This window comes from Lotus japonicus, chromosome 1, assembly GCF_012489685.1.
Source record: "Lotus japonicus ecotype B-129 chromosome 1, LjGifu_v1.2".
In the NCBI taxonomy this organism is placed as follows: domain Eukaryota; kingdom Viridiplantae; phylum Streptophyta; class Magnoliopsida; order Fabales; family Fabaceae; genus Lotus; species Lotus japonicus.
In genome coordinates, this window is record NC_080041.1 from 43,805,995 (window position 1) to 43,832,112 (window position 26,118).

A 26,118-nucleotide genomic window follows, 5' to 3' on the forward strand; every position below is an offset into this window, starting at 1 on the left:
CGATACTCTTTTGCTTTGCATTACACGTTCTTCTCATTAGCATCACACGTGATTTTTCATCTCACTTTAATATTTGCATCATGGATCCTCGCTTTAGTCATCTTGACCAAATCAACCCTTTAACTCATGACTGGTCTATAATTGTGAGAGTCATCAGGGCGTGGTATTTTGAAGATGACGAGGAAGGGCATCATTCGTCGTCTTATAATCTATTGCTTGTGGATCCAAAAGTTAGTATCAAAAACCGTTGATGTTATTATTAATATCCTAATATAGTTTAGTTACTTCAGTGGCATATATTGATATGAACCTTCTTCATTTATAGGGTCAAACACTTCATACAAAGTGTAGACTTAACATTTGAAATCGTTTTTCCGAATTAATCATTGAAGGTTTAGTGTACTGCTTTCAACATTTCTTTGTATGACGTAATTTTCGGGGTTTGAGTGCATTTAGGCACCGATACAAGATACACTTGCAGAGTAGAACAAGGGTATTTCAGTATAATGAATATATGGTTCTTATGCGTGATATGAAGTTTGACAACGTGCTTGATGTTCTTAACCCTGAATTCGATGAATGATTTTTGGTTGGTAAATAAATTCCTTAATTCAATTGTTTCACATACATTATCACTTACAAGCATTGATATTAACATAAAAACAAATGTCTTGGGGAAACTTACGCACGTCGGAAACTATCACAGATATCAGCTAAGTTTGTTTTTATCATAATAAGCCGAAAAAAATAGATTGTTTAAATATCGAGAAAAAAATTGAAGGAAAGTTATTGATTTTTTTTTCGCAGGAAAAATTTTAAATGTGTTTTATTAAATGAAATCGTCGACAAATTGAACACACTTCTAAGTACAAGCGATAACAAACATGTTGTGTTATCATATTATTAGGAACAGTTACAGTACATCAAGGTACATTTCATTTTTTGGCATACATACTAAATAAACTTCAATATAAAACACCAACAATTTAATCTATAAATAACATTCAACCACTAAATTATGCCTATTATAAATTATCTTTCTTTATTTATTCAACCACATAAATGTGTTTTATTGAAGGATACATTAATTCAAATGAATGCCTATTATAAATTATCTTTATTTATTCACTCTATAAAACACATATTCTACAATTTACACAACAACTTACATAAACAACGCGTTTTTGACCCTAAAACACCTTGCTTTGCAGCAATAACTACGCCAACAATGATCTATTTGTTTTCTCAAAAAACTTTATGCTTCAATAAAAAATAAACAAAAATAAATGTGCAGAAATACAACAAAATCAAACCACGTCACTATGATTACTCAATAAAATTAATCAATATTTGTTCAACAAATTTTAAACTTACATTCAAAATTAAATTCCCCCGTGCAAGGCACGGGTCATAAACTAGTATTAATATAAATACATACTTTTATTGACAAAAAAAAACTAGTATGTTTAAAAACACAATATGTTAAAGTGCGTTGCTTCAGTACTCATTCAAAATGGGAGGGTATGATACCCTTTTGTTCATTAGCAAACAAATTACAAGATTGTAAATTTCAAAAGATTAGTTATGGAGAAAACATGATTAAATGTATGAAACCCCTTCAGGGATACCAGATTAAGAAATTGCCTATGTTAAATTATATTGTAGTATAAAAACTTAACCATCACATATTTACTCTACTAAAAAATCATCTAAAAGTTGTAAATTATAAAAATAAATTGATGAAAAAATTTAGAGTAAAATCCACAATGCATAAAAATATTAGAAAAAAATAAAAATGTAATTTTCTCTCACAAAATCAAAGATATTCCATAATGGCAATAATTCGTAACAATCAAAGTTAAAACTTACCAAAATTACAATAAAAGATCCATTGTGTTTGTGGAGATAGTAATGTTAAAAAACGCTAATTTATTCCATAATAGTTCTCATGTTTTTTGATCCCCTTTGAGGAGGGTGTTTATCTTGCTATTTCTCCTCTCTTTTATATTAATACAATTTATGCTGTCGAAAAAAAGAAACGCTAATGGGGTCATTTAGACAATTTCTGATTGAATTTAAGAGATTGTTAAATGACTATAGGTAAAGTTTGAGTTAAATCATTTATGGTTCTAGTTAGACCAATCACATTTAAGATAAGTGAGTTAAATTTTTTATATTTTATTTATTAACTTAGGTATAAATATTCATATTGATCCATTAGGGTGGGGTTAAGTAGAATTTATGAGTCATTTAATTTAGAAAATTTCTAAATATGCCTAAATAAAAAGATAAACTTCATAATTTAAAATTGAATGTATGTGTGAAACTACTGGACATATAAATTAAATTTATATTGATTTAGTATAATGATGACCTGTCACCATTATAACCACCGATTTGTGATGAGTTCTCTCTGACTCCACTGCCTTCCTTGGAGGAACTGTCATTTAATAAACTTCAATCAAATTAAAAGACACATAAAGTGATAAAGGTGCATAAAATGATTAAAAAAAGTTATTAAAGATAAAATAAAATAATCTCTTTTCTAGTTTTCTTTATTTTATTTTTAAAGCATATATATATCTTCAAGGTTTAGGCATGGATAAGCGTGGTTTTTAAAGAGGTAAAAGGAGTTCCATGACTAAAATTTAATTAAAAGAAATGCTAACAATTGCAATACACTTTATATTATTCAATGAATTTTATGATTCTTACTAATTAACTTGAGTTTACGCTCTTATTTAGTGATATCCGGATAAATTAATTTAAATTATATAAAATGTAAATAATAGTGTACTTTTTTTATGAAATTATTTTCACAATTCAGATTTTTGACCTAGAGATTCAAACAATCACTTTTTACAACTGTGATCTGCACCCGTTGGGTAAAATTGTGTGTATTTTAGTTCAATAATAATGACAGTGTGAAAACTTTTTACACAATCATCCGATTATCATTTATTAATTTCAATTTCAATTTAATTAAAATGAAAAATAAAGAGATGTAAAAACTTTTGTCAGTACACATAAATCAAATTTTAATTTTTATATAATTACTTCTCATCCCGTTATGATATTTTTATTTTTACATTTTCTAAGTATAAAATTTATTTGAAAGAGTTTTGATTCATTTACGATTAACTTTCAATTGCATCTCATTTTCACCCACTTTCTCATTCTATCTCTAACTACTTAAATTGACTAACATAACAAATCTGTAAAATTTAATTGATTAACAGTGTAAAAAAGTTTATATCAAAATTAAACCCTTATATCTAATATGTTTTTCTTTTTTTTACTTATATCTCTAGTGTGAGTGTGGTTTATAGTGTGAAAAACTTATTTGTATTTTGTTTCAAAAAAAAACTTAGGATTAAAAGCACTTTTGGTCCCCTACAAATTCGAATTGTGCAAGACAAGTCCCTAAGGAATTTTATTAGCATTTTCAGTCCCACACTAATTCCTCCGTTATCGGTTTCGGTCCTTATCAATTTTCAGTCAATGGAAAATCCAGAAACATTCATCTTCTTCATACATCATTCTTCATATGTTCTTCAAATTTTTTCCAAAAAAAGGGGGAAAATGGAAAAGAAAAAAAACAAAATCTAAAAACCTTAAATCCAAAAAACCATAATCCACCCACCTCAAATCCAAAAAAAATCATTACCCACCCACCCTCAAATCCGAAATTGCAGAGAGATCAATCAGTTCTATTCAGAAAACAAAATATTGTGGGTTGGTGAGATTTGCTTAAGAAAAACAATTTTATTTCCAAATATTATATCTGATAAGATCTTATGATATGTGGGTATGTTCCTATTGTGGCTTGGTGTATGCGTTAGCTCATCGATGTCCAGAAAAAGTTTGAAAGTGACAATCGTCCTAGCGAAGGGCGCGCAACCAGGAGAACATGGTTTAGGTCAAGAAGCCATAGAAGGCATGTCGTAGAACTGACTAATAGGAATCCTCACTTCAAGGGCACGATGGATTATGTGTTGGGCAGATCCATTGATTTATGGGTTGATGAAGGTTAAAGAAGAAGGAGAAGGAGATGGAGAGGATAAAGTTTGGGTTTTTTGAGTTCTAATTTATGGGTTTTATTTGTATCAATAATGTTATCTTAACAAACCATTTCCACCTCCACCTCATGTAAAGAAGAAGAAAAAAGAAAATAATGAGTGATATGATTTGTGATGTGACAGGAAATGCAAAGAGAGATAGGAAGAAAAATGTGTGGAAATGAGATGGAAGAGAAAGTGAGGTGTATAAAAAAATGCGCCCGTGGCCTTTTCTCTAAAAACTATCCCACTTTGCTAAATAAATTTTTTTCCACCCCTTTTTGCTAAATAAATATTTTTTTTACATTATTTAGAAAAACAAAATCGTATTATCATTACTCTATTTGTATTTTAGGTATTTGAATTTGGATTTTTGTTTTTGATTTTTTAGGTTTTTAGGTTTGAAGATGATAGAGGAAGAAGATGAAGATCATATTTGCAAGTGATTAACAACAAAATGTTTCTGGGTTTTTTTATTTTATTAATAATTTTTTTTACCTTAGTTGCTGTTTTGGTCCCCAGAACCGTTAATTTTTTAACGGAAAATGGAACAAGGACAAAAACTATTAACGGAGTGTAACGTTGGGGGCTAATTATGCTATTTTTAAAGTTTAAGGACTCATTTTACACAATTCGAAATCATGGGGACCAAAAGTGCTTTTAAAGTTGAAACAGAAACACACACTTATGCAGTAGAAGAACCCCCTATAACAGTTGTTGAGTTGTTGCGTTTTCTTACCCGTGCTTGGAAGTTGCAGGTTGGGCAAAGCCTGAACCAGGTCTGGGTTGGATCCGGCTAGGTTGTTGGATGCTAGGTCGCTGATCTTGAAAATTTCAAGCCCGTTCAAGAAGGGGTCACTGTATGTTGTATCTTTGTATTCTCCATAAGGATGCATTTGGAGAGAGAGATTCACCTTTTTATGATTATCATCATTCTTTGGAATTATCACTGCATAATTTCTTTGAACAGCTACCCCTTTTTGATTGCTGGACCATTTCATAACATCAGCGTGATCCTCTGCAACCTTGCCCGCCACATATATGAAGAACACCCTGTCGCCGGTGTCGGTGATTGCAGGATCAAGCTCGCAGAAGTGGAGCCTGAGCATATAGGTGAAGCCAGCATCAACAGGGAACACCCAAGTCAGGTTCAGCATTTTGTTCAGAGTTTTGTTTAGGCCCATGTCACGTGTTGTCCTGTATAGGTCTTTGGGTGCGGCATAATCAGGGCTCACGGTGATGTTCATCGTACCCGTCAAATCTAAAGGTATAGTATCCAGTGCGCTCGGTGTTCTTAAATAAAAGTCATCCTTGGCTTCCCAGGTTCTGAACAAGCCCGTGTCTTTGCTGGGTGAGATTGATTGCACTCCAACTTTGATTCGGTAACTTGTCTCCAGTGTAGTGCTGGTTATAGCGCTATACAAAGCGCTGTCTTGATAACCCACGAGCTTGAATCCTGGGTTGGTGGAAGGTGTGTAGTAGAGGTCACTAGGCATGGATAAAACCTCAATTCCGTTGATGAAAGCATAGGAAGAGCTCGTGGTTGGAGTGAGAGTCAAGTCAGGGCTTTCACCGTCGTTCACGTTGATGGTGTATTCTTTGAAGATGGTATCAAGTCCTTCAGCATCAGCGGTGAGTGAAGCGTTGAAGTCCTTGAGTAGGGTAAATCCGTTGGATTCGACTGTGAAGGACGTGTCTTCGCGGTTGAAGCTGCCGCGATTGTATGAAGCTGGGTAGAAGAAGAGACGGAGGAATTTGGGGCCTGGGGTGATGACGGGGAAGGAGTAGTTGAATTGGGAGCGGGACAACCGAGCTGTGCTGTAGGGGATTCGGTTGATGGAAGGGCCTAACGTGTTTGCTGAAGCTGTGACTATTGTTGAGATGTGTTGAGGAGATAAGATCTTTGAGTCAGTGTCCACTGCCCATGTCCTTTCGCCGTCGAAGGAGTAGTCGTAGCCGCTATAGCCGCAACTGATGGTGAAATGATCCACTCGGAGGTAGGCTTGGAGATAGGTGGAGAGTGTAACGAGAGATAGTGAGAAGTAGAGGAAGGTCGGTGTTAATCTCATCATGTTTGAGTTTGATACACAGATATTAAGTGAGGTAGCTAGCTAGGCCAGGAATCAATGGAGTAGTTGTTGCGAGTAGATCGAGTTGTGATAAGGAAAGTGATCATATTCATGGGGTTGATTGATAATTGATTGGTGCTGGTTACTCACTTGCACTTACTGAGAAGTTAGGGAGTTGAAAATTGAAAAAGACTTGAATTAAATTTTGCAAGTAGATAGTTGCTGTTCAGCTTTGGTAGGAAGACAAAAGCCAACAAGTTCCTCCGATCCCCAATCCCATTTGATGCCCAATCACTACCAGTGGGCAGTGGCAGTGTGGAAAATAATGGCAATTATTACTCTGACCGTTTCCATCCCTCATTATCGCTCAATTGATATTGCAATAATTTCTCTTTGCAATTCAAAATCTGGTTCAGATTTTCTCCTCTCATTTTACCCGTTGGCTTGGTCAAATTGACCGTTTAATATACGTTTGCTGTAATTGTTGGAAATACAGCTTGTTTCCTTCCTCAAGAATTATACTCATTATTAGCTTTTATGGGTCTTTATTCCATACGGCTATTATATATGACAAGAAGAAAGGATTAGGATACACATATAGAACTGAACATCACTACTTCTTCTTCATTTTTATTCCGGATTTCTATTTCTTTCTTGGGCAAATTTTGTGAGGACTCCATTGTGTTATGTCTCGAGTGCACGGGTTTGAACACTTGCTGTGTTAACCTTGGGGGCAAAACCGGTTTGTGGGATTTGCACCAGTGTCCACCGGAAATTTGCTTCAGGGCAGTGGCTTGCCACGACACGGCTCTATAATCTCCAATTTTCCAACAATCTGAAGCAAAATTTTTCTGTCCATTCACGTGTTCGTGATGATGCCACTGATAAACAAAACCAGAAAGGGTGTAGCAAACCTCTTGGAAGATAAGTATCTCTCTGCTCCACAAAATCATTTCAATTCTAACACTGTTGAATTTTCAGGTACTAGAGAGAATACAGTGGTGAAGACAAATATGGTTGCTATCACTGAGACAAACCTGGTGAGAAATGTCTTTGATTGGGTCATGGACACAGGAGCAACAAAACATGTTTGTGTGAATAAAACTTTTTTCCAAGAATTTGAGGAAATTAGTGAAGAATCAACAATCTATATGGGAAACTCGACAACTGCTGCAATTCATGGTAAAGGAAAGGTTTTTCTTAAACTCACCTCTGGTAAAACGTTGGCCTTAGATAATGCCATGTATGTTCCTGAAATGCGTAGAAACTTAATTTCTGGTTCTCTTCTTAATAAGGCTGGTTTGAAAATTGAGCTTGAACTTAACAAAATTTTTATAACAAAAAACGGAAATCCTGTGGGAAATGGTTATCTATCTGACGATTTATTTATCATAAGCACAATTGGAATGAATAATGGAATATATAATTCTGCTTATATCGTTGAATCGCTTGATCTTTGGCATGGACGACTAGGACACGTTAATGTAGCTTCTATTAAACGTTTGCGTAGTCTAAACTTGTTGCCTTTTATAAAAGAGGATTTTACTTCTAAATGTCCGGTGTGTGTGGAAGCTAAACATGTTAAGACGTCCTTCAAACAAGTAACTAATAGACAATCTGTTTTGCTTGAACTTATACATTCTGATCTAGCAGATTTTAAAAATACAATGAGTAGAGGCGGGAAAAAGTACTACATTACCTTTATAGATGATTTTTCTCGGTTTGCTAAGGTCTATCTTTTGAAATCTAAGGATGAAGCAGAAGCCGCTTTTATTAAATACAAAGCTGAGGTAGAAAATCAATTGAATCTGAAAATAAAAAGGCTAAGGTCAGATAGGGGTGGTGAGTATAGCACAACTAGTTTAAGGGAATTTTGTGGTAAAAATGGTATAATACATGAATTCACTGCTCCTTACACACCACAACAAAATGGGATAGCTGAACGGAAAAATAGAACACTTAAGAATATGATGAATGCCATGATGCTTAATTCTGGCATGCCCGACAACATGTGGGGGGAAGCCATTTTAACTGCAACATATCTTTTGAAAAAAGTTCCCCATAAGAAATTAGATAAAACACCCTATGAGATGTGGAAAGGATATTCACCTAACTTAATTTATCTTAAAGTGTGGGGGTGTTTAGCAAAAGGTGGACTCCCAGATTTCAAGAGAACCAACATAGGTCCTTAAGACAGTTGATGCTGTTTTCATTGGCTATGCCCAAAATAGTGCTGCATATAGATTCATGAGCTTGAATGATAACTGCATTATAGAATCAAGAGATGCTGAATTTTTTGAACATGTCTTTCCTTTAAGGAAATTGAATTCTGTTGTTAATGTCACTCCGGTTATTGATAATGTTGTATCTAATCCCATTTTTTCTGCTGCCCAACATATGCTTGAGAAAGAAACTAGTGAACCTAGAAGAAGCAAGAGAGCTAGAACAGAAACAAGCTATGGTCCAGATTTTATCACTTCCTTTTTTACAGAAATAAAAGATTTTGATGAGATAACAGAAAATGTTGTTTCTTGCTATATGTTGGAAGAAGATCCTAAAACATATGAAGAAGCCATTAAATCAATAGATTCTAATTTCTGGAAAGAAGCAATCAAGAGTGAACTAGATTCAATAATGCATAACCACACATGGAACTAGCAGACTTGCCTGAAGGTAGTAAACCCATAGGTAGTAAATGGATATTTAAAAGGAAATTGAGACCAGATGGATCAATAGAAAAATTCAAGGCGAGATTGGTCATAAAAGGGTTTACACAAAGGGAGGGTATAGACTTCTTTGACACTTATTCTCCAGTTACTAAAATTGCTACTGTACGTGCTCTTATAGCTTTAGCAGCAATTCATAACCTAGTCATACATCAAATGGATGTAAAGACTACCTTCTTGAATGGAGATTTGCAGGAAGAAATTTATATGAAGCAACCAGAAGGCTTCATTGTGGCTGGACAAGAACATAAGGTATGCAAGCTTAAGAAATCTCTTTATGGCTTGAAACAGGCACCTAAACAATGGTATGAAAAGTTTAACAATACTTTGGTGAACTATGGATTTGTAGTAAACACTTCAGATTCTTGTGTGTATGCTAAAATGATAGATTCTGATTATGTTATCGTGTTCTTGTATGTGGATGACATGTTAATTTTTAGAACTAGTCTGAAAGCTGTAATTGAAATCAAACAATTTTTTAGTTCCAAATTTGAAATGAAAGACTTAGGAGAAGCTGATGTTATTTTAGGTATTAAAATACAAAGAAAGGAAAATGGTCTCTCACTAAGTCAAGCTCATTACGTTGAGAAACTATTAAGGAAATTTAATAGTTTTGATGTTGTACCTGGTAGAACACCATTTGACCCTAGTATTCACCTAAAGAAAAATTGTGGAACTAGTGTCTCGCAATCTGAATATGCAAAAATAATTGGTAGCCTCATGTACCTCATGAACTATACTAGACCAGATATTGCATATGCTGTGAGTAGATTAAACAGATATACTCATAACCCTAGTAGTGAACATTGGAATGCTCTTTTACGCTTGTTAAAATATTTAAAGGGCACTATGGATTGGAAATTGCATTTTACTAATGCTCCAGCTGTTTTAGAAGGGTTCTGTGATGCAAACTGGGTCTCAGATAATGATGAGGTGAGTTCCACAAGTGGATACGTGTTCACATTGGGAGGTGGAGCTGTGTCTTGGAAATCTGCAAAGCAAACATGTATAGCCAGATCTACGATGGAATCAGAATTTATAGCCCTTGATCTTGCAGGTCAAGAAGCTGAATGGCTTAGAAGTTTAATGGCTGATATACCAATGCAGGAGAAACCAACCCCCACCATATCTATTCACAGTGATTCGCAAGCAGCAATTGGTGTTGCTAATAGCAGTGTCTATAATGGCAAAAGAAGACACATACGCATGAGACATGGTATTGTTAGACACTTAATAAAAAATGGTGTGATCTCACTTAACTATGTGAGAAGTGAGAAGAATCTTGCGGACCCTTTTACAAAGGGGTTGGCCAGGAAAATTGTCCTGGATGCGTCGAGGGGGATGGGCTTAAAGCCTTGAGTGGAGGAACGTGTGGTGGATACCCATTTTGTGGTCAAACGAAGCCATGCGAAGACTCCTATGCACTACATTCCATCCCTATGGCGTGCGGTAGTGCTTGATGTGATTTTGAGCTGAATTTTCTTTGATACATAGCCCAGTATTTGGGTGGTGCTGTAGAGACGCACTTGATGTATCTGCAGAGCTCAAAATAGATACATAGCCCAAGATATGGGTGGTGCTATAGAGACGCACTTGATGTATCTGGACATCTTTCTAAGAGATACATAGCCCAAGATTTGGGTGGTACTATAGAGACGCACTTGATGTATCTACCTATGTGAGTGTGAAGGTATAGGCCACCTTCTATGAAAGACTTCGGCAATCTTTCTAGAGCACTCATGAATGACCTAAGGTGAATGAAAGGCCTAAAATAAATGTGAAAGTATATTATCGCGGAGTCCTTACAAATTTGAAGGTTAGGTGCGTGTTGTGGGGGTCTTATATATCTCGAATCCACTAAGTTCAAGAGAAATTCACTTATTGGATTTGTGGTATTGCCTCATTTCACTACGTGTTAATTCAATCCTCTGGACATTAACACTTAAGCATAATCCCTTCTTTGCCCAAGAAAATTTCCTAGTCTCAGTTGCCATTAGTGGGGGAATGTGGAAAATAATGGCAATTATTACTCTGACCGTTTCCATCCCTCATTATCGCTCAATTGATATTGCAATAATTTCTCTTTGCAATTCAAAATCTGGTTCAGATTTTCTCCTCTCATTTTACCCGTTGGCTTGGTCAAATTGACCGTTTAATATACGTTTGCTGTAATTGTTGGAAATACAGCTTGTTTCCTTCCTCAAGAATTATACTCATTATTAGCTTTTATGGGTCTTTATTCCATACGGCTATTATATATGACAAGAAGAAAGGATTAGGATACACATATAGAACTGAACATCACTACTTCTTCTTCATTTTTATTCCGGACTTCTATTTCTTTCTTGGGCAAATTTTGTGAGGACTCCATTGTGTTCTGCCTCAAGTGCACGGGTCTGAACACTTGCTGTGTTAACCTTGGGGGCAAAACCGGTTTGTGGGATTTGCACCAATGTCCACCGAAAATTTGCTTCAGGGCAGTGGCTTGCCACGACACGGCTCTATAATCTCCAATTTTCCAACAGGCAGTACATGGAAGAAATCAAGGAAAATATCTTAGGGATCCTCATTTGGGCTTGGACGTATCTGCAGAACTTAAAAGCTGTTGGCATACTCGCTGAGAACGATCTACTCCCTCCCATTTTGATATTCTTTGTAGCGGATTATATCAATGGATTGTAATATTGAATTCTATGTTATTCTCAAAATAATAATTTTTATCTAGAGTTTAAATTTGATTACATTTTTACACTTAGAAAAAGTTATTTTTAAAATTTACTATATATTAAACTCATTACAAATAAATAATTGTGTGCGTTAACATGCATCATGCTTTTGTCTTGTAGAGAATATTATAGGTGAGAGAAGGCAGCATCTCTCTTTCATGGTGCTGTACTCTTATGGTTGTGGCTCTTCTTTGTTTTTATTTTGAAAGTCTTCTTTGTTTCAAAACCAATAAAATTGAATTGATTGGATTTTGGAAATCTGGTCTTCAGTTACATTCTATTCCTGAGCATGTTGGCGCAAATCCATTTGCTCAAAAAATCACTTCTCAAAGATTTTTCAATCATAATTATTGAATTGAGATTCTAAAATTGTGAATTGCAATGTTTATTGAGTTAATAGTACTTTTGGTACCTTACTTATCACGATTTAACACTTCTGACCCTCGGAATTTATTAGCCTATAACATTTTTTACGTTTACTAATTGTTGCAGTTTTGATTTTCTGTCAACTTCCATTCAATTTTTTACGGTTTTTATTAAAAAATCAATTAAAAAAACTAGAAACCATAAAATTGTTAACTAGAAAACATAAACCTATTCTTCAAGCCTTATTTTAATTGGGTTTTTAATTAAAAACTGTTAAATATTGGATGAAAGTTGACAAAAAACCAAAACTATAACAGTTAGTAAATGTGAGGGACGTTGTAGGCTAATAATTTTTTTAGGGATTAGAACTGTCAAATCGTAATAAATGAGGGGGCAAAAATGCTATTAAGCCATTTTTATTTTCCCAAAACGTGAATTGAATAAGATACAAGATTACAAAAATCAAGTTATAAGTTAAAACATAAGCTAATATTATATAATAGACTTCACAAGATTCAAGCCATAAATCAAAATAAGAAGAAAAATAGTGAGTGTTTGTAAGTTTAAGTATTTAACTCCTTCAATTTAATAAGCGTAAGCGTAATAAGGATTAGCAAGCGCTAACTGAAGAACAAATTCTGAAATCCACTAGTACAATAGTAGATTGAGTTAAAGAGTTTGGTCTTCCCCCCAAAAGGGATATAGGGGTAAGTGTTCTTTCTTTTGTTGTTGCACTGGACTAAATAAGTGTCCTCTTCTCAGAGAGGAGGAGTTGCTAAACTTGAAGGCTTTGTTCCTCGAGTCTAGTTAACTCAACAACTTAAGACGAATAACGCGCGAGCTTTCCTTGACTATAGCGCGAGTAGAGTCTAGCTCGACAGGAGGAACTGCTTAACTTGACAATAACTCAACTAGGTCGCTTCGTCCGGGCTTCCTAAAAAATCCTTCCGGCAAGAATGCTGCTTGAACATCGTAAGACATTGAACTGTCTCGCTCTTGTGAACACTGATCATAAGTGGCAAAAGCCAGCGGAGCAACCCTCCAACGTGCCATCAGGCGCATCGAGCACGGGCTGGAGAAGTTTCGAAGAACGTGTTTTGTTAGAACTGATGCCATAATGAATCCCGCGAAGCGACCGTGAATCAACAGCTTGTGATTCCCGAAGAGCCTCCGCTTCTCGATGAGAACACCCGGCGAGCAGAGCTCGCTGCTCCAGTCATTCCAAAGAACACTTACCCCCCCCGGTCTTACTGTGGCTGCTGGAACGGAGTTAGCCGGGGCTTCTTCGTCGAGTCTTGTCATGATCGCGCACTCAACGAAAGAGCTTTACAAGCGGCATTGCCCTTCTTCACTCAAGCGATATTGCTGGATCGGGCTTTCACCCATTGTCCAAGATTCCCCACTGCTCTATGTCTTACAATTGCTTAAATAGGAAAAGAAAGAAAATTCTAACAAAAAATAAATAAGATCTTAAAAGATCCTAATTGAAAATAAAAGATTTCAATTGAAAATAAATAAGATCGTAACTGAAAATAAATAAAATCATAATAAAATGCTTAAATGCTGTTTTGCGAGCACGAGACGAATTTAGATGGGCTAATAGCCTGTTCCCTTCTCGAAAACATATAATAAAAGTCAATCGGACATCGGAAATCCAACAGGCTCATCCGTGATCGAAGCGCGCGGCCAGCAGCTTTACATCAATCATCCCTAAGATTAACACTAGTATGTAGCAGGAAATACATTAGTAGATGAAGAAAAATGTTGAAAAGTAGGTGGATAAATTGAGTCAATTCGGCTCACTCAAGCTAGCTCACCACGAGTTGGAAAACAAAGTGAGCTGAGCTAGAGCTGGCTCACTTTTCCAATGAGCATGTAAAATCATAATCTGATTCAATACACCAAAAGTTAGTGGGTTAGGTGAGTTGGCTCACTTTTATTTTATTCAACAAGGGAAAAACTTAAATTTCATGGAACATAATTGTTCCAGCCAAGAACATAGAAAGAAGGTATAGTACCTAGAGTGAAGGGATTGCAATGAGAGAATCTAGAGAGAGAGAGCGTGTAACCGCTTAGTGAGAGATTGTAACTGAATTTCAAGTTTGTTATTTCTCAAATGAGCTAAGAGTCCCTTACAATTGGTAACCACCCCTATTTATAGGCTAGGAGTTGGGCCTGGTGTCCCTAACTATCCTTATTGGGCCGGTTAGGCCTCTCGGGGGAGGCCCAATTCCCTGGCTCGCGCGTCGCCCTGAGGCAAGCATCCCTGAGGCGAGGGCCCTGGGGGTCTTGCCCAGTCCACAAGACACCGAGCTTGAAGCATGAGAGCTAAGAGTGTCTTTAAAAATAAGGGTGGCGAGCGTGAGAAAAAGCTAACTAATGTCAAGGCCTAGTGAACAAGAATGGTTGCCAACATGACATAGTAGGTAAAGCTAAAGCTAAATTTTGATTTACTCAACAGGTCCCTCTGAGTCCACGAGTCCACAAGTGGGCTGGCGGCGACAGCGCTTAACTTGCTCGCCCAGCCGTGAGCGCTGTGAATCATGGTAGTCTGACGCGTGTAGGCCGCGTGTAATATGCCGAAGAAATGCAAAAGTCAGCGAATCTGCAGAATCTCAATCGCTGCCCTCGAAACGTCCCCTCAAATCATGATAAAGCCTACCAATTTGAATTCAAACCAATCAGCATCAGCCGTTGTGACTTCCCATTTAATGCGCCGCTCCCACTTTCCCAAATCCCTCAACTACAATCATATATTCTGCCATCATGGTACACGATTCTCCACCTTCTTCCCACGTTCATCAACAACTACCCATAGAAACCTTACACGCGTTCCCCCTCGACTGTCACCCCCTTCCTATAAAGACGTTGTCCCCCCACCCTTCATTACTTTTGCAACCTCAACTCCTAGTCACCCTTTTTGCACACAAAAGCCCTGCAACAACCCGCTACTCCGGCACCCCTGACGCTCCTCTCGCTGCCCCATTTTTCGGTGAGTTTCTAGAACCTCAAAGTTACTTTCATTTCTCCCAAGGTCTCGCACCTTCCCTTTCTCATAGCATCAAGACGTCGAGCCAAAAGTTCTTCTCATGGCGTTACCGTCGCCACTCCCCTGCGGTACAACCCTCCGGCCAATCTTCCCCCTCCCGGGGGAGTTCCTCTTGACGCAGAAGAAATGACGCTTTCAGACTTAAATCCTCCGAATCCTTACCAACCCCTATTCCTAGGGGCCTTCCAGTGGGCACGACCCCCAACCAACCATCCTATTATGAGAAGTGGAAATTAATTTCCGATCTTTCCTCAAGATCTGGTGGATTTTGCCATGAGACGCCACTTGACAACTATTACGACGTTTGCTCAGCTGCTGAGCGTCCCTGATTTCGCCGCCCCTAGAATGATGCGAGTAACTTCGATTTTTTCTACATGTATGAGTACATGTTTACTGATTTGGAAATTAGGCTCCCCTTTTCTCCCTTCATTCGTTCTGTGCTGCGCGATATCAACGTCGCCCCTTCTCAACTCCACCCCAACAGCTGGGCCATCCTGCGGTGCTTTGAAATTCTTTGCGATGTAATCCAGCGAGAGCAGAGCCTTCCCACTTCTTCTATTTCTATGGCGTGACCACCCAACCATCGCCACCGCGCAGCTGGGTCTCCCTGGAGGCCAGACCCGACCGAAAAGGCTTCAACCCCCTTTGGACCGTTGTCACAGACGACCTTTCCCTGAGATATTCAAAATCGTGGTCTCCCACGAATATCCTGAAGTCTTTACTTCAAGAGACGACGCCGCCCGCTTCCCCTTTTACTGGAGAAACGAAACGTCCAAGATCGTCGACCCGCCCGAAAGTTCTTTGACCCGGGAAGACAAGATTGTCATAAGCTTATTGGCTAAGCTTCCGGTTTTAGACTGTGCTCGTGTGATCGAGGGAGCTAGAGATTCGCTAACTCCCAAATATTTAGGTCGCCTGACCTTCTCTTGATTTGTTCTTCGTCCTTTGCTCATTTCATGCTCCCTGTATTTTACTGACTTTCCTTTGTTGTCCTTTGAACCAGCGAAAAATGAACTTTACCAGCGCAGACCTCTTAGCTGCTTTCGAGAAGAAAAAGAATGTCTCATTTCCTCCTCAAGTCATCTTGAAGGGCGACAAAACACCCTCCCTTTCCAATTTGGAGGGCGAGGACAGGAAACGAGTGCCACAGAGCCTCGGCGAAGAGGTCTCACAACCGCCGCTCAAGAAGAAAATCAACTCAGTCGCCGCTTCTCCCTCTGGCGGGGAGAACATCCCGGTTTCCGCCTCCACCTCCAGTGAGCCCGGTGGACCGTCCAAGATGATTCTAGTCCCTTCCTCCGTCGCACAGGGTGAGCTCGTCAACAAAGCCCCCCCTGGAGTCAACTCTGCCACCACCTCGCTCCTTAAGGCTGCCCCTGGTGGAGTTGCTGCCCCGCCGCTCGTCGGGCAAACCTCAAAACCCCCCACCGGTTCGACGCAGTCGCCACTTCCAGATCACAGGCCACCTCAATCCCCGGTCTCCGAGAATCCTGGGACGCCAGTTACCCTCTCCTTCACGCCGGCACAAGCCGAGAGGATGGATCAAGTTGTTGAAAGGCAGGGTTTGGACAGAGTGTCCGAGGGCGCCCTGGCAACACTGCACCACGCTTTTCATCGCTACAAGTGGGCCACCAGAGATTCTGAAGCTCTACGACAAGAGGTGACTCGCCTTCGCGCCCTCAACTCTAAATTCGTAGAAGAGCGCGAGGTGCTCCTGGCTCAGCTAGCCTCCCAAGAAGCTGCCTCCTCCGAAAAGTTGGCAGAACAAGCCAAACGTTCCGAGGTCAGCCTGGAGTTCCGAGACAAGAAGATCTTGGAACTGGAGAACACGCTTGAGAGGTTCAAGCAGGAGGCGCAATTGGAGTCTGATACGAAGGAGGACTTGCTTGCCTCCAAAGACCAAACCATTTCTTCCATGGGTGCGGAACTTGAAACCCTCCGTGCAGAAATGGTTAAGAAGGACGAAGCTCTGGCTGCAGCCAGGGCCCAAGCCGGATCTGATGCGGAAGCCCTTGAAAAGAAGTTAAGGTTAGATGTCGCTGCAGCTGCCGTTTTCGAACGCGGTCGCGGCTTCTTTCTTGCCAAAACCCAAATTCAACGCCTCCATTCCCAGTTAGACCTTAGCCCAATGGGGACGTTCAAGAAGGTCACCCCTGCCGGAGGGTCATGAGGATCCTCCGGGCTTTGTAGCCGAGCATTTCCTGAATGATGAAGACATAGAATAGGAAAAAACGGTTAATAATACTTAGAACGATTGTGTAATAATTGTGTCTTTTTCCGTAAACTCATGTAACTTTGTTTATATTTCTTTTAATGAGAATAGTTGTTTTGAGCGTCTTTATTCTCCTTTTGCTTATCGTCTCGCCATGTTTCGCTTTTGCGTTTGTTTTTCGGTATAAGTCTGAATTACGTTCAACGACTTTGAGAGTGTGCCAGGTTTGACTAGGACTTTTGCTCAGTTTTGAACTGAGGCTTTGTTCACACGCTTTTCCCGTAAGATCAGGTGCGGCCTCGCCAGCCTTATTTGGCGAGGACTTATGGTGGCTCGGGTCCCAATGGCTATGTGGGTTGCCCGAGGCTTAGCCTAGTTAGAAATGCTCGCCCATATTTTGGGGAGGCTTTCGCTCGCCCATATTTCGGGGAGGTTTTTGGGATAAGAAGCTTATCCGCACACGTCGCCGACGGGTAGTAGCGGTCGCACCGGACTTTCCGGAGCGATCCTCAGACATCAAGGTCGTGTTGGGATCGCCACCTTCAAGGAATTTTTCCCACCGGGCGACCGTCTCAATTCAGTTGTGAGTTAGGAGTATTGCTGAGAATATCCTTTTGTATTTGATTGTAAAAAGATTTTTACATTTATTGAGGGATGCCTCATTAAAAAACTCCGTGATGGAGAAAAAGAGTACATCTTTGTTTTTGTCCTAATTTTTGTTCCTCCACGCCACGCCATTGCTCTTGTCATAGGCCCGTTTTGCTTTCCCGGTAGTCGCCCCCTCTGGTTAGAGTACCACACCAAGCACCTCATCCTTCAGCTCCGACGTGCTCACCACCCACTCTTCGCCCTTGGGAGGCTGGTCGCCCCGCTCAGCTACCCTATAGTAGAAAGGGGGCTTGGCTAGCCTGTTCTCCCTCCTGACGCACCGGGCCGCCTTTGTCGGCCTCGGATTCGCGGCCCCTGCTGGTTTCCAACACTCCACCTTCCTCTTGCCCTTGTTTCTGCGACGACGTGCTTGGCACCGCTCTTCTTCAGTCTTCTGCTCGCCCTGAAATTGATCGTCTCTTCCTAATTCGCTTTGAATCGCACCCTGTAGTGCGACCCTTTTCTCTCCACTTTCCTCCAGTTATGTTGGCTTGTTGAATCTGGGCAACCTCCAGAGTGTTGCGTCTCTTTGGCTCCAATTGAAGAGGTCAAAATTGTCTCATACTAGCTTTTCCAAGCGCCTTTCCTGATTAGCTGTGAGCCTGGGTTCAATCGCCAACACGCACCTACTAGATTTATTCATTTCCAGGTCCTCCCAGCGCCCCTCAGCATGAGCATCGGTAAATTGCCCATCTTTCCCCGTCCTTTCATCTGGCCTTTCCTGACTTCGGTTCCTTCTTCGCCCCCCATACCTTTCATTAATCCACCGTCCCTGTCTTCTCACGCCGCCCTGACCCTGTAAGCCCTGCCGACCTTGACTGCCTTCCAAGACCTCGATCTCGTGACATCTATGCCCAGCGCCAGCTCCCTTCTTCCCATACAAGCTCAAGCAGTTATTGTAGCATTCCCTCGCCCGCTGTTGATCTACCGAAATCTTTCCTATTTTTCCGAAGGTCAGTGGGTACTTTACCGCCAGGTGAGCCGTTGATATCATTGCGCATAGGCGATTCAACGTGTCCTGACCAATGATGACATTGTACGACGCCACTACATGCAAAACCAGATATCTTATGCGCAAGAGTTTTGCGTTCTCGTCCACACCAAAGATTGTGTCCAAATCCAAGTAGCCACGCACCCAGACTTGTTCCCCCGAAAAGCCTACTAAAGTCCCGGAGTATGGCATCAAGTCTTTATCTGTTAACCCCAACTGGTCAAACGTGTCGCCATAGATGATATCCACGGAACTATCCTGATCTAAGAGCACTCTTTGCACATTGAAACTGTTGATCCTCACCATCACCACCACAGGATCGTCTTTGTGTGGCTTAATCCCTTCAAAGTCTGCCGACGATATCACTATGTCCGGGTGCTGAAAACCAAATGGAGTTGAAAACTCTCGCACTGAACTCACCGCCCTCACATGCCTGCGTCTTATTGACGGCGTGTCGCCGCCTCCGCCGAAACCCCCTGCAATTGTATTGATCGTCCCAACCAGCGGTTCGACCTCCTTGTTGAAGGTTTCTTCAGCTCCTTTCTTCCTCGTCGCCAATGTCTCCTTCTTGTCCGCTGTTGGTGTCCGTCGACGGCCATCTCGCCCGCGATCATTCTGCTGGCGGACTCCCTGTTGGCACTCGCCCCGCCCGCGGTCAGTCATTTGCGAGCGTCTCGTCCTGATCAGCCTCTCGGTCTCGCCTTGTAACGTAAAACAGTCACTGGTGTCGTGGCCTGCCGACGATGATACTCGCACCACTTAGTTTTGTCTACCGCCTCCCGTGGCGGATTAACTTCCTTCTCGCCCTCTTCAAATGCATGCGTTGCCTTTACTTCCCGAAGTAGTTCTGTTAATTCCGTGTTCATGTCTCCGCCTGGCCTCTCACGCCGGCGAGGGTGAGTTTGTTGCCATGGGCGACGACGCTCAAAGTTTTCTTTCTTCGGATAGAGTTGCTCCTTCTCAAACTTCTCCGGTTGCTTGACTTTCTTATCACTTCGATTACTGTTTTCTCCCTTCTCCTGGCCTTGCCTTCCTGTCGGCGACACGTTCCTTTGTCCGCCATCTTTTTCCACTTTTGCACGCCTCCTTTTGAATGCGTCGTCCTCCTCATCTAGGATGTAGGTATTCGCCCGAGCGCGGACTTCCGCCATCGAACGAGCTGGCTTCCGACTTAGCTTGTTGTTCATCTTCCCCGGTAGCCGTCCATTCTTGAAGGCGCGCGCACAGGCTTGCGGCTCCAACTCCTCGATCTTGACAGATGCGGCACTGTACCGCTTCACGTTTTGCTTCAAAGTTTCTCGTTCTAACTAGCGAACATTATACAGATCATCAATTGTGACCTGCTTGATCTTGCTTGCGGAGAACTGAACGAGGAATTTCGACGAGAAATCGCGGAATTTCGCAATGGATCCCCGAGGCAAAGTCGTGAACCAAGCCATCGCCGTGCCTTTGAATGTTGACGGGAACATCCTGCACTTCACCGCATCATAAGCTGCACTTATCACCATTTTTGTGTTGAAATAAAGCAGATGATCCTTCGGATCAGTCTTTCCACTATACGTCTCCAGAACAAGATTCTTCATGTAGTCAGATATGGCTACCTCCCTTACCGCCGCCGAGAATGGCTTAAACTCCGCTACAGGCTCCGCTTCCCGTTCTCCTTCGTCCTGTTGCTTAAGGCGATAGTAATCTAACTGCTCCTGCAAGTAATCATTCCGCTGCCGTATGTTGTTAACGTTGCGAATCAAGCGTCTCCAATTTCTGTGAGTGATCGGAGCTTGAGGTAACGACGATCCACCTCCTGAGACCTCCGACAAGCGTGCTGGAGATCCTTGCTGTGAAGGTGACGACGGTGGAGAAGGTAATGGAGGCGTTAGAGAAGGAGGAGGAGGAGGCGGAGGAGGAGTCGGTTGCTCAGGTTGCTCGCGACTAACCTCCTCACGGCGCGGCCTTCCCCTCACACGACGTGGTGGTGAACTGCGCCTCTGCTCCAGCGTTTCGCTGCGTCGACGACGGCGAGTCTCCATCGGATTTCAACCGCGAACCAGAAATTCAACCAAAAAACACGAAAATCAGAGGAAATTGCACAAAATTCCGAACTTCTCTCAACAAAAACAACGATCCACGTAGTCTGGGAATTGAAATCTACCGATCCCCACAGACGGCGCCAAAAGTTCTAGCCAAGAACATAGAAAGAAGGTATAGTACCTAGAGTGAAGGGATTGCAATAGGAGAATCTAGAGAAAGAGAAAGCGTGTAACCGCTTAGAGAGAGAGTGTAACTGAGTTTCAAGTTTGTTATTTCTCAAATGAGCTAAGAGTCTCTTACAATCGGTAACCGCCCCCTATTTATAGGCTAGGAGTTGGGCCTCTCGGGGGAGGTCCAATTCCCTGGCTCGCGCATTGCCCTGAGGCAAGCATTCCTGGGCCCTCGCCTCTGGGGTCTCGCCCAGTCCAATAATTCATTCACACAATGCAATCCCAATTTGTAAGAAATGAGAAGAGAAGAGGAAATAATGACAAATATGATTGATGAAATGACAAGGGAAAAAATAGAGACATAAAAAGAGAGAGCGAAGGGTAATAGAATGGAATTTAAAGTGAGTTTGAATGATTCACCATTCAATTTGGACCATCTTCATCCATTTTTCTTTTCTTCTTTGTGTACAGGATTTGGGTTTAACACCCCACTCATTAGGTTCCCCACCCCACTTTATTGAAAACGGGATTTAAATTTCCGTTTTTAATACAAATAAAATGGAACTTAAAAAACCGTTGTGTATTTTAGCATATGTGACACATTTTCAACCATTCATTGTATAAAAAAAAACGGAATATTAAATTTCGTTTTAAAAACGGAAATTTAAATCCCGTTTTCAATAAAAGTGGGGTGGGAAGCCTTATAGGTGGGGTTTTAAACCCAAATCCCTTTGTGTACCTGTCGTTTATTTTAGATCTAAACATTTTGAAAGAGCTCATGATAGTTTCGAGTTTTAAGTCAGGTCAGAGCTAGGATCTGAGCTAAAACTCAACTAGGATCTTCACTGCAACATTAACGACCTGAACCGTCATGAATTCCTAAACTTTGAACTTCGTCGGGGTTTGAATCGTCTCTACAACATTAACGACCCTGACCTCAACGTGGAGTGCTACCATCGACCTCGCCACTAAGGAACCCCTAGAAGCTGAAGCTGATCCCCCCATTAACACCAACACGTACACTGACTGGTTCGAAAAATCTTAGTTAATCCAGAAGCAGAAACCCAATAGACAAAGACTAACAGGGTAATTAGGATATAAGAATTAGATATTAATGATGTGGAATTAATGACGCAGATGTTCAATTCTAATTGGCAAACAATAAAAACAACACCTAAAACCTCTAGTCTAGATTTTCCTATGTACCCAAAAAAAAAACCTCTAGTCTAGAGGAGGGTTCCATTTACTCTAAGAATAATTTTAGAAAGCTCCTTCACATCCTCACCCTTAATCAGTTGATTGTATTAAAAATGGCGGAGATTAAGGAGCATCCATGCTAGATTGCATTTAATATTTCACAATTGTTTCAAGCAAGGAAAGAAAGAAAATAATTACAAGTTGACAACAAAAGTGAACTCACCTTTGTTTACCAATCTATAGAGTGTCTTCCTTCATGGCCATTAACCAGCAAATGAACCCATTCAAAAATAGATTATATTCAGCTCATTCACTGCAAAAAAGCTGTATTTCTTATAATGTATTCAAAGTTGTCACACTCAGGATCCTTTAAAACAGGCTACATTAAGTTCTGTACCTTTTGCTTTTGTTTCGTTTTGATTTTTGACTGGTCAGTCATACCTTTAATGCAAGGGGGGTATGTAATAGACATTTCCCACTGCTTTTGAGTACCTTGAGTAAAAGTTATGAAAAGATACAATTTCTATCCCAGAGAAACACTTCAAAAAATTACAGACCAAGTTTGAAACCCAAGAACCCACAAAATGCACCAACATTATTGTTTTCAAAATTCAAAATCTAGCGTGACAAATATATAAGGAGAGATCAGAAAGAAGAGCAATTTATAGTTAAAAAAAATGTAACAGGAATGTTCCAAACTGTCTTGCTGAAGTCCTGCTGGAGTCCATGAATTCTTTACAGAATGAAAAGAACTTTACACGTTCATAGCATGTTCCTAAAGGTAATCAATAGAAAAACTATATCTGTGACGAACACGTTTTATGTACTGCATTCCTTCCTAAATCTGTCAGCTAGAGCAAAAACACCACAAAAATTAAAACCTCCACAGCTTTCTTTAGAATGTCTGAATGTCCTCCATGAAGTAGAAAAGAAGAACCACGAGAGATCATCACAGGGAATTGGCAATCCTTTTCTGATGGATCCTCATCTGTTATGATAGCCAAGCCAGAGAACTCACAGTCCCAATCCCTTTGATTATGCACTTGATAGTACATATTGAAGGCATAAGAAGCATTCCCTTGGACACTTAGATTGTTACAAGTTGAGCCATAGCCAAGGGAAGTACAATCAGATTGGCTACAAGCATAGTCAATACTATTAGCCAAATTATCCAAGTCAGTAGCATCTGGATCCAATATACACCATTTCTTTTCCAGGTACTTTATACCTTCCACAGGGATCAGTCCCTTTTCCTTATTTTTACCTGTTATGTCCAATTCATACTTTGGCTTGCCATCAAACTCAAAAATCCCCCAGTGCCTCTCAAAGTTCCCAGGAGCAACACTCTTGGCATTCTCATCAATGAGGCTAAACAGATACAAGTCAATTATGCCTTTCCTTTTAGGGGTGCCTTTGCCACTCAGAACATGTTTAATCAAGCCCAGGTTGAAACTCTTTGCATTCAGGGCATTAGCATTCTTATCACCATCAGTTGGCCAACCAACTTCTCCAACTATAACCTTCATGTCAGGATACCCTGCCTTGTCAAGAGCCCACAGAAGGGTATCAAGGTTTGCATCAAACACATTTGTGTAGAGTGTGTTATTACCATCCCTGAGTGGCATTTTGCTCCCACCAAAAAATGCAAAATCCAATGGGAAGTGATCGTTGCTATATAGACTAAGGAAAGGGTAGATGTTGATAACAAAAGGTGCATTGTTTGAATACAAGAACTGGATGATTTCAACGATGAGGTCTCGTACTTCAGGCCTGAAGTCACCAGCTGATGGCACTGGATTTGAGTCTGGTGAATAGTAAATGTCAGCATTGAATGGAACAGTGACCTTAATCTTTGAACTCAGCCCAGCATTATCCACTGACTTCTGTATGTTCTTTAGAGCTGGCAGAGTTTTATTGAGATAGTTTCCCTTATATGCTTTAAGGAAAGGCTCATTACCCACCGCAATATACCTGCATACATAGTCAGCAACGAAACCAAAATGGTAAAAGGGGCGAAAATTTAACACATAAAGGAAAACCAACAATGACTAATTGGCGAACATGGGATATATTTTTTTCTCTTCTGTGCCGCCCCATTTCTACTAGACCTGGGTTCATCCCTATGTATACATAGTTAGCATATCATATCATATCAAGCATAATCATGCAGCACACTGAGGAACAGTAAAGCAATGAAAGCTATTACACATGCCAAGAAGAGTACAAAATTAAAATAGAATAAGATATGTTATTCTAATTGCTTAATTGAATTACCAAAATCAGCAGAGGCATATCCAGCTGAAGCATTTAAAATAGAATTAAATATGTTATTCCTATTTATTCCCCTGGCTACATTGGATAACAGAATCAATCACATTGCACATAACAAAAGTAAAATTAGAAAGCAAAACAAGAATGCTGCTATAAATTAACATACTCAACTTGATATTGACGCCACCAGTGTACAAATAACTGGTGACATTTTCATAAAGCCAAGAATCAGCAATTTCAGGACTGTGACTAATCTGATCCAACATGATATTGGGAATTGCAACCATGACCTGGATTTGAGTCCCCATCAATGCAGCCATAATCCGGTAATCAGCATCAAACAGCTTGAGGTTTTGGATCCCATTTTGATTGAGCATCTTCACCACCTTCTCAGGTGGAAGCTTGTGAGTCGCCATGGTTCCCCAGTTCACGCCAACCCAAGCATAGCCACTCGATGCCATGGTGAAGAAGAAGAAGAATGCGAAGGAGAGGAATGGCACCATTTTCGAATGGGCTTAGCGAAGAAGATTCGAGAATCCCAAAATTTAGGGCGGGAAGGAATGGGAATGAATGAATGAATGTAAGGTATGATGAATTTAATAGTAGCTCACTTTCTTAGTGCGAGTGTGTGTGTGTTTTTTCACTTTTCAGTGCCTTCAGGGAGAAGGTTTAATTAATTTCTTCTTACAAGAGAAAGAGCAGAAAATGGATTGACGATTCCTTCCTTAATGCCAGCATGTATATCGCCTTTTTGGTCATTAAGAAATTAAAATAAAATTACTTTAACAAAAAATATAACTTAAAAACTACTCCTTCCGTTTCAATATAACTGTACACTTGGTGAAGATGCACACATATTAATAATGCAATAAATTTTGTTAACTTTTTAAACATTATATGTATTTTCCTATTTATCATTTAAAGTTCATTATTATCTCTCATCATTTATTTTACTTATAGGGGCATTATATAGAAAAACACCAATTAATGCTTCATTGGAATTATAAGTTAACAGTTATTATGAAACAAAAAATTTCTCTACAATTATTTAGAAACGGAGGGAGTATTTACTACCCCGTTCATACTCCCTCACTTTAAGATTGTGTCACATGTATTAAGAAATCTAATTTAATGTTCTAATTTTATTAAGATTATTATATAATTAGGATTGATCTCGTGCAATGCACGGGTGAAATAAGAATATGAGTAAAATGATAAATTGAATTCAAATATAAGTCAGTAAATTAGCAAGTGTTAATTAATTATTGGTAAAAACATTCTTATAAACTACATTCATTGTTGTTGAACACACATTTCTTTACTACCAATCATAAGAATTTTTAACTTTTTTTTATGTTTGCTGCTCTCGCAAGTGACGCATACAATTGATAATCGTCCAAAGCAGCTCCCTGAATAAAATATTTTGATACAATGAAGTTAAGATTGATGTAAATTAGGAAATGTTTTAAATAAAAATAACTTATTTTGGGTTGTATTTGGGTTGTTTCTGTTTTTTGGCTGTGCTTTCTTTGTAGGCTTTTCCCGGCTTTTTGTCTTGGGTTTCCTTTGCTGGGTTTTTGGTTGTTTTAGGTCTTTGCAGTGTTTTT

At 39.9% G+C, this 26,118-nt stretch overlaps 3 protein-coding genes across 3 annotated transcripts; all 3 read right to left on the reverse strand.

The window, feature by feature from the left end:
- Positions 1-4,669: 4,669 nt before the first annotated feature.
- Positions 4,670-6,130, reverse strand: LOC130736321 (receptor-like protein kinase FERONIA). The gene has a single exon (XM_057588162.1). It carries the CDS (start codon positions 6,128-6,130, stop codon positions 4,670-4,672), a length of 1,461 nt encoding a protein of 486 aa, XP_057444145.1.
- A 13,398-nt stretch (positions 6,131-19,528) lies between these two features.
- On the reverse strand, positions 19,529-20,872 carry LOC130736334 (eukaryotic translation initiation factor 5B-like). Its single transcript, XM_057588173.1, has 2 exons — positions 20,447-20,872; positions 19,529-20,152 (listed from the first exon to the last, which is right to left on the reverse strand). The coding sequence occupies exons 1-2, from the start codon at positions 20,870-20,872 to the stop codon at positions 19,529-19,531; spliced, it is 1,050 nt and encodes a 349-aa protein (XP_057444156.1).
- A 1,897-nt stretch (positions 20,873-22,769) lies between these two features.
- On the reverse strand, positions 22,770-25,178 carry LOC130731849 (glucan endo-1,3-beta-glucosidase 8). Its single transcript, XM_057584047.1, has 2 exons — positions 24,683-25,178; positions 22,770-24,211 (listed from the first exon to the last, which is right to left on the reverse strand). The coding sequence occupies exons 1-2, from the start codon at positions 25,012-25,014 to the stop codon at positions 23,092-23,094; spliced, it is 1,452 nt and encodes a 483-aa protein (XP_057440030.1). The 5' UTR covers positions 25,015-25,178; the 3' UTR covers positions 22,770-23,091.
- Positions 25,179-26,118: the final 940 nt, after the last annotated feature.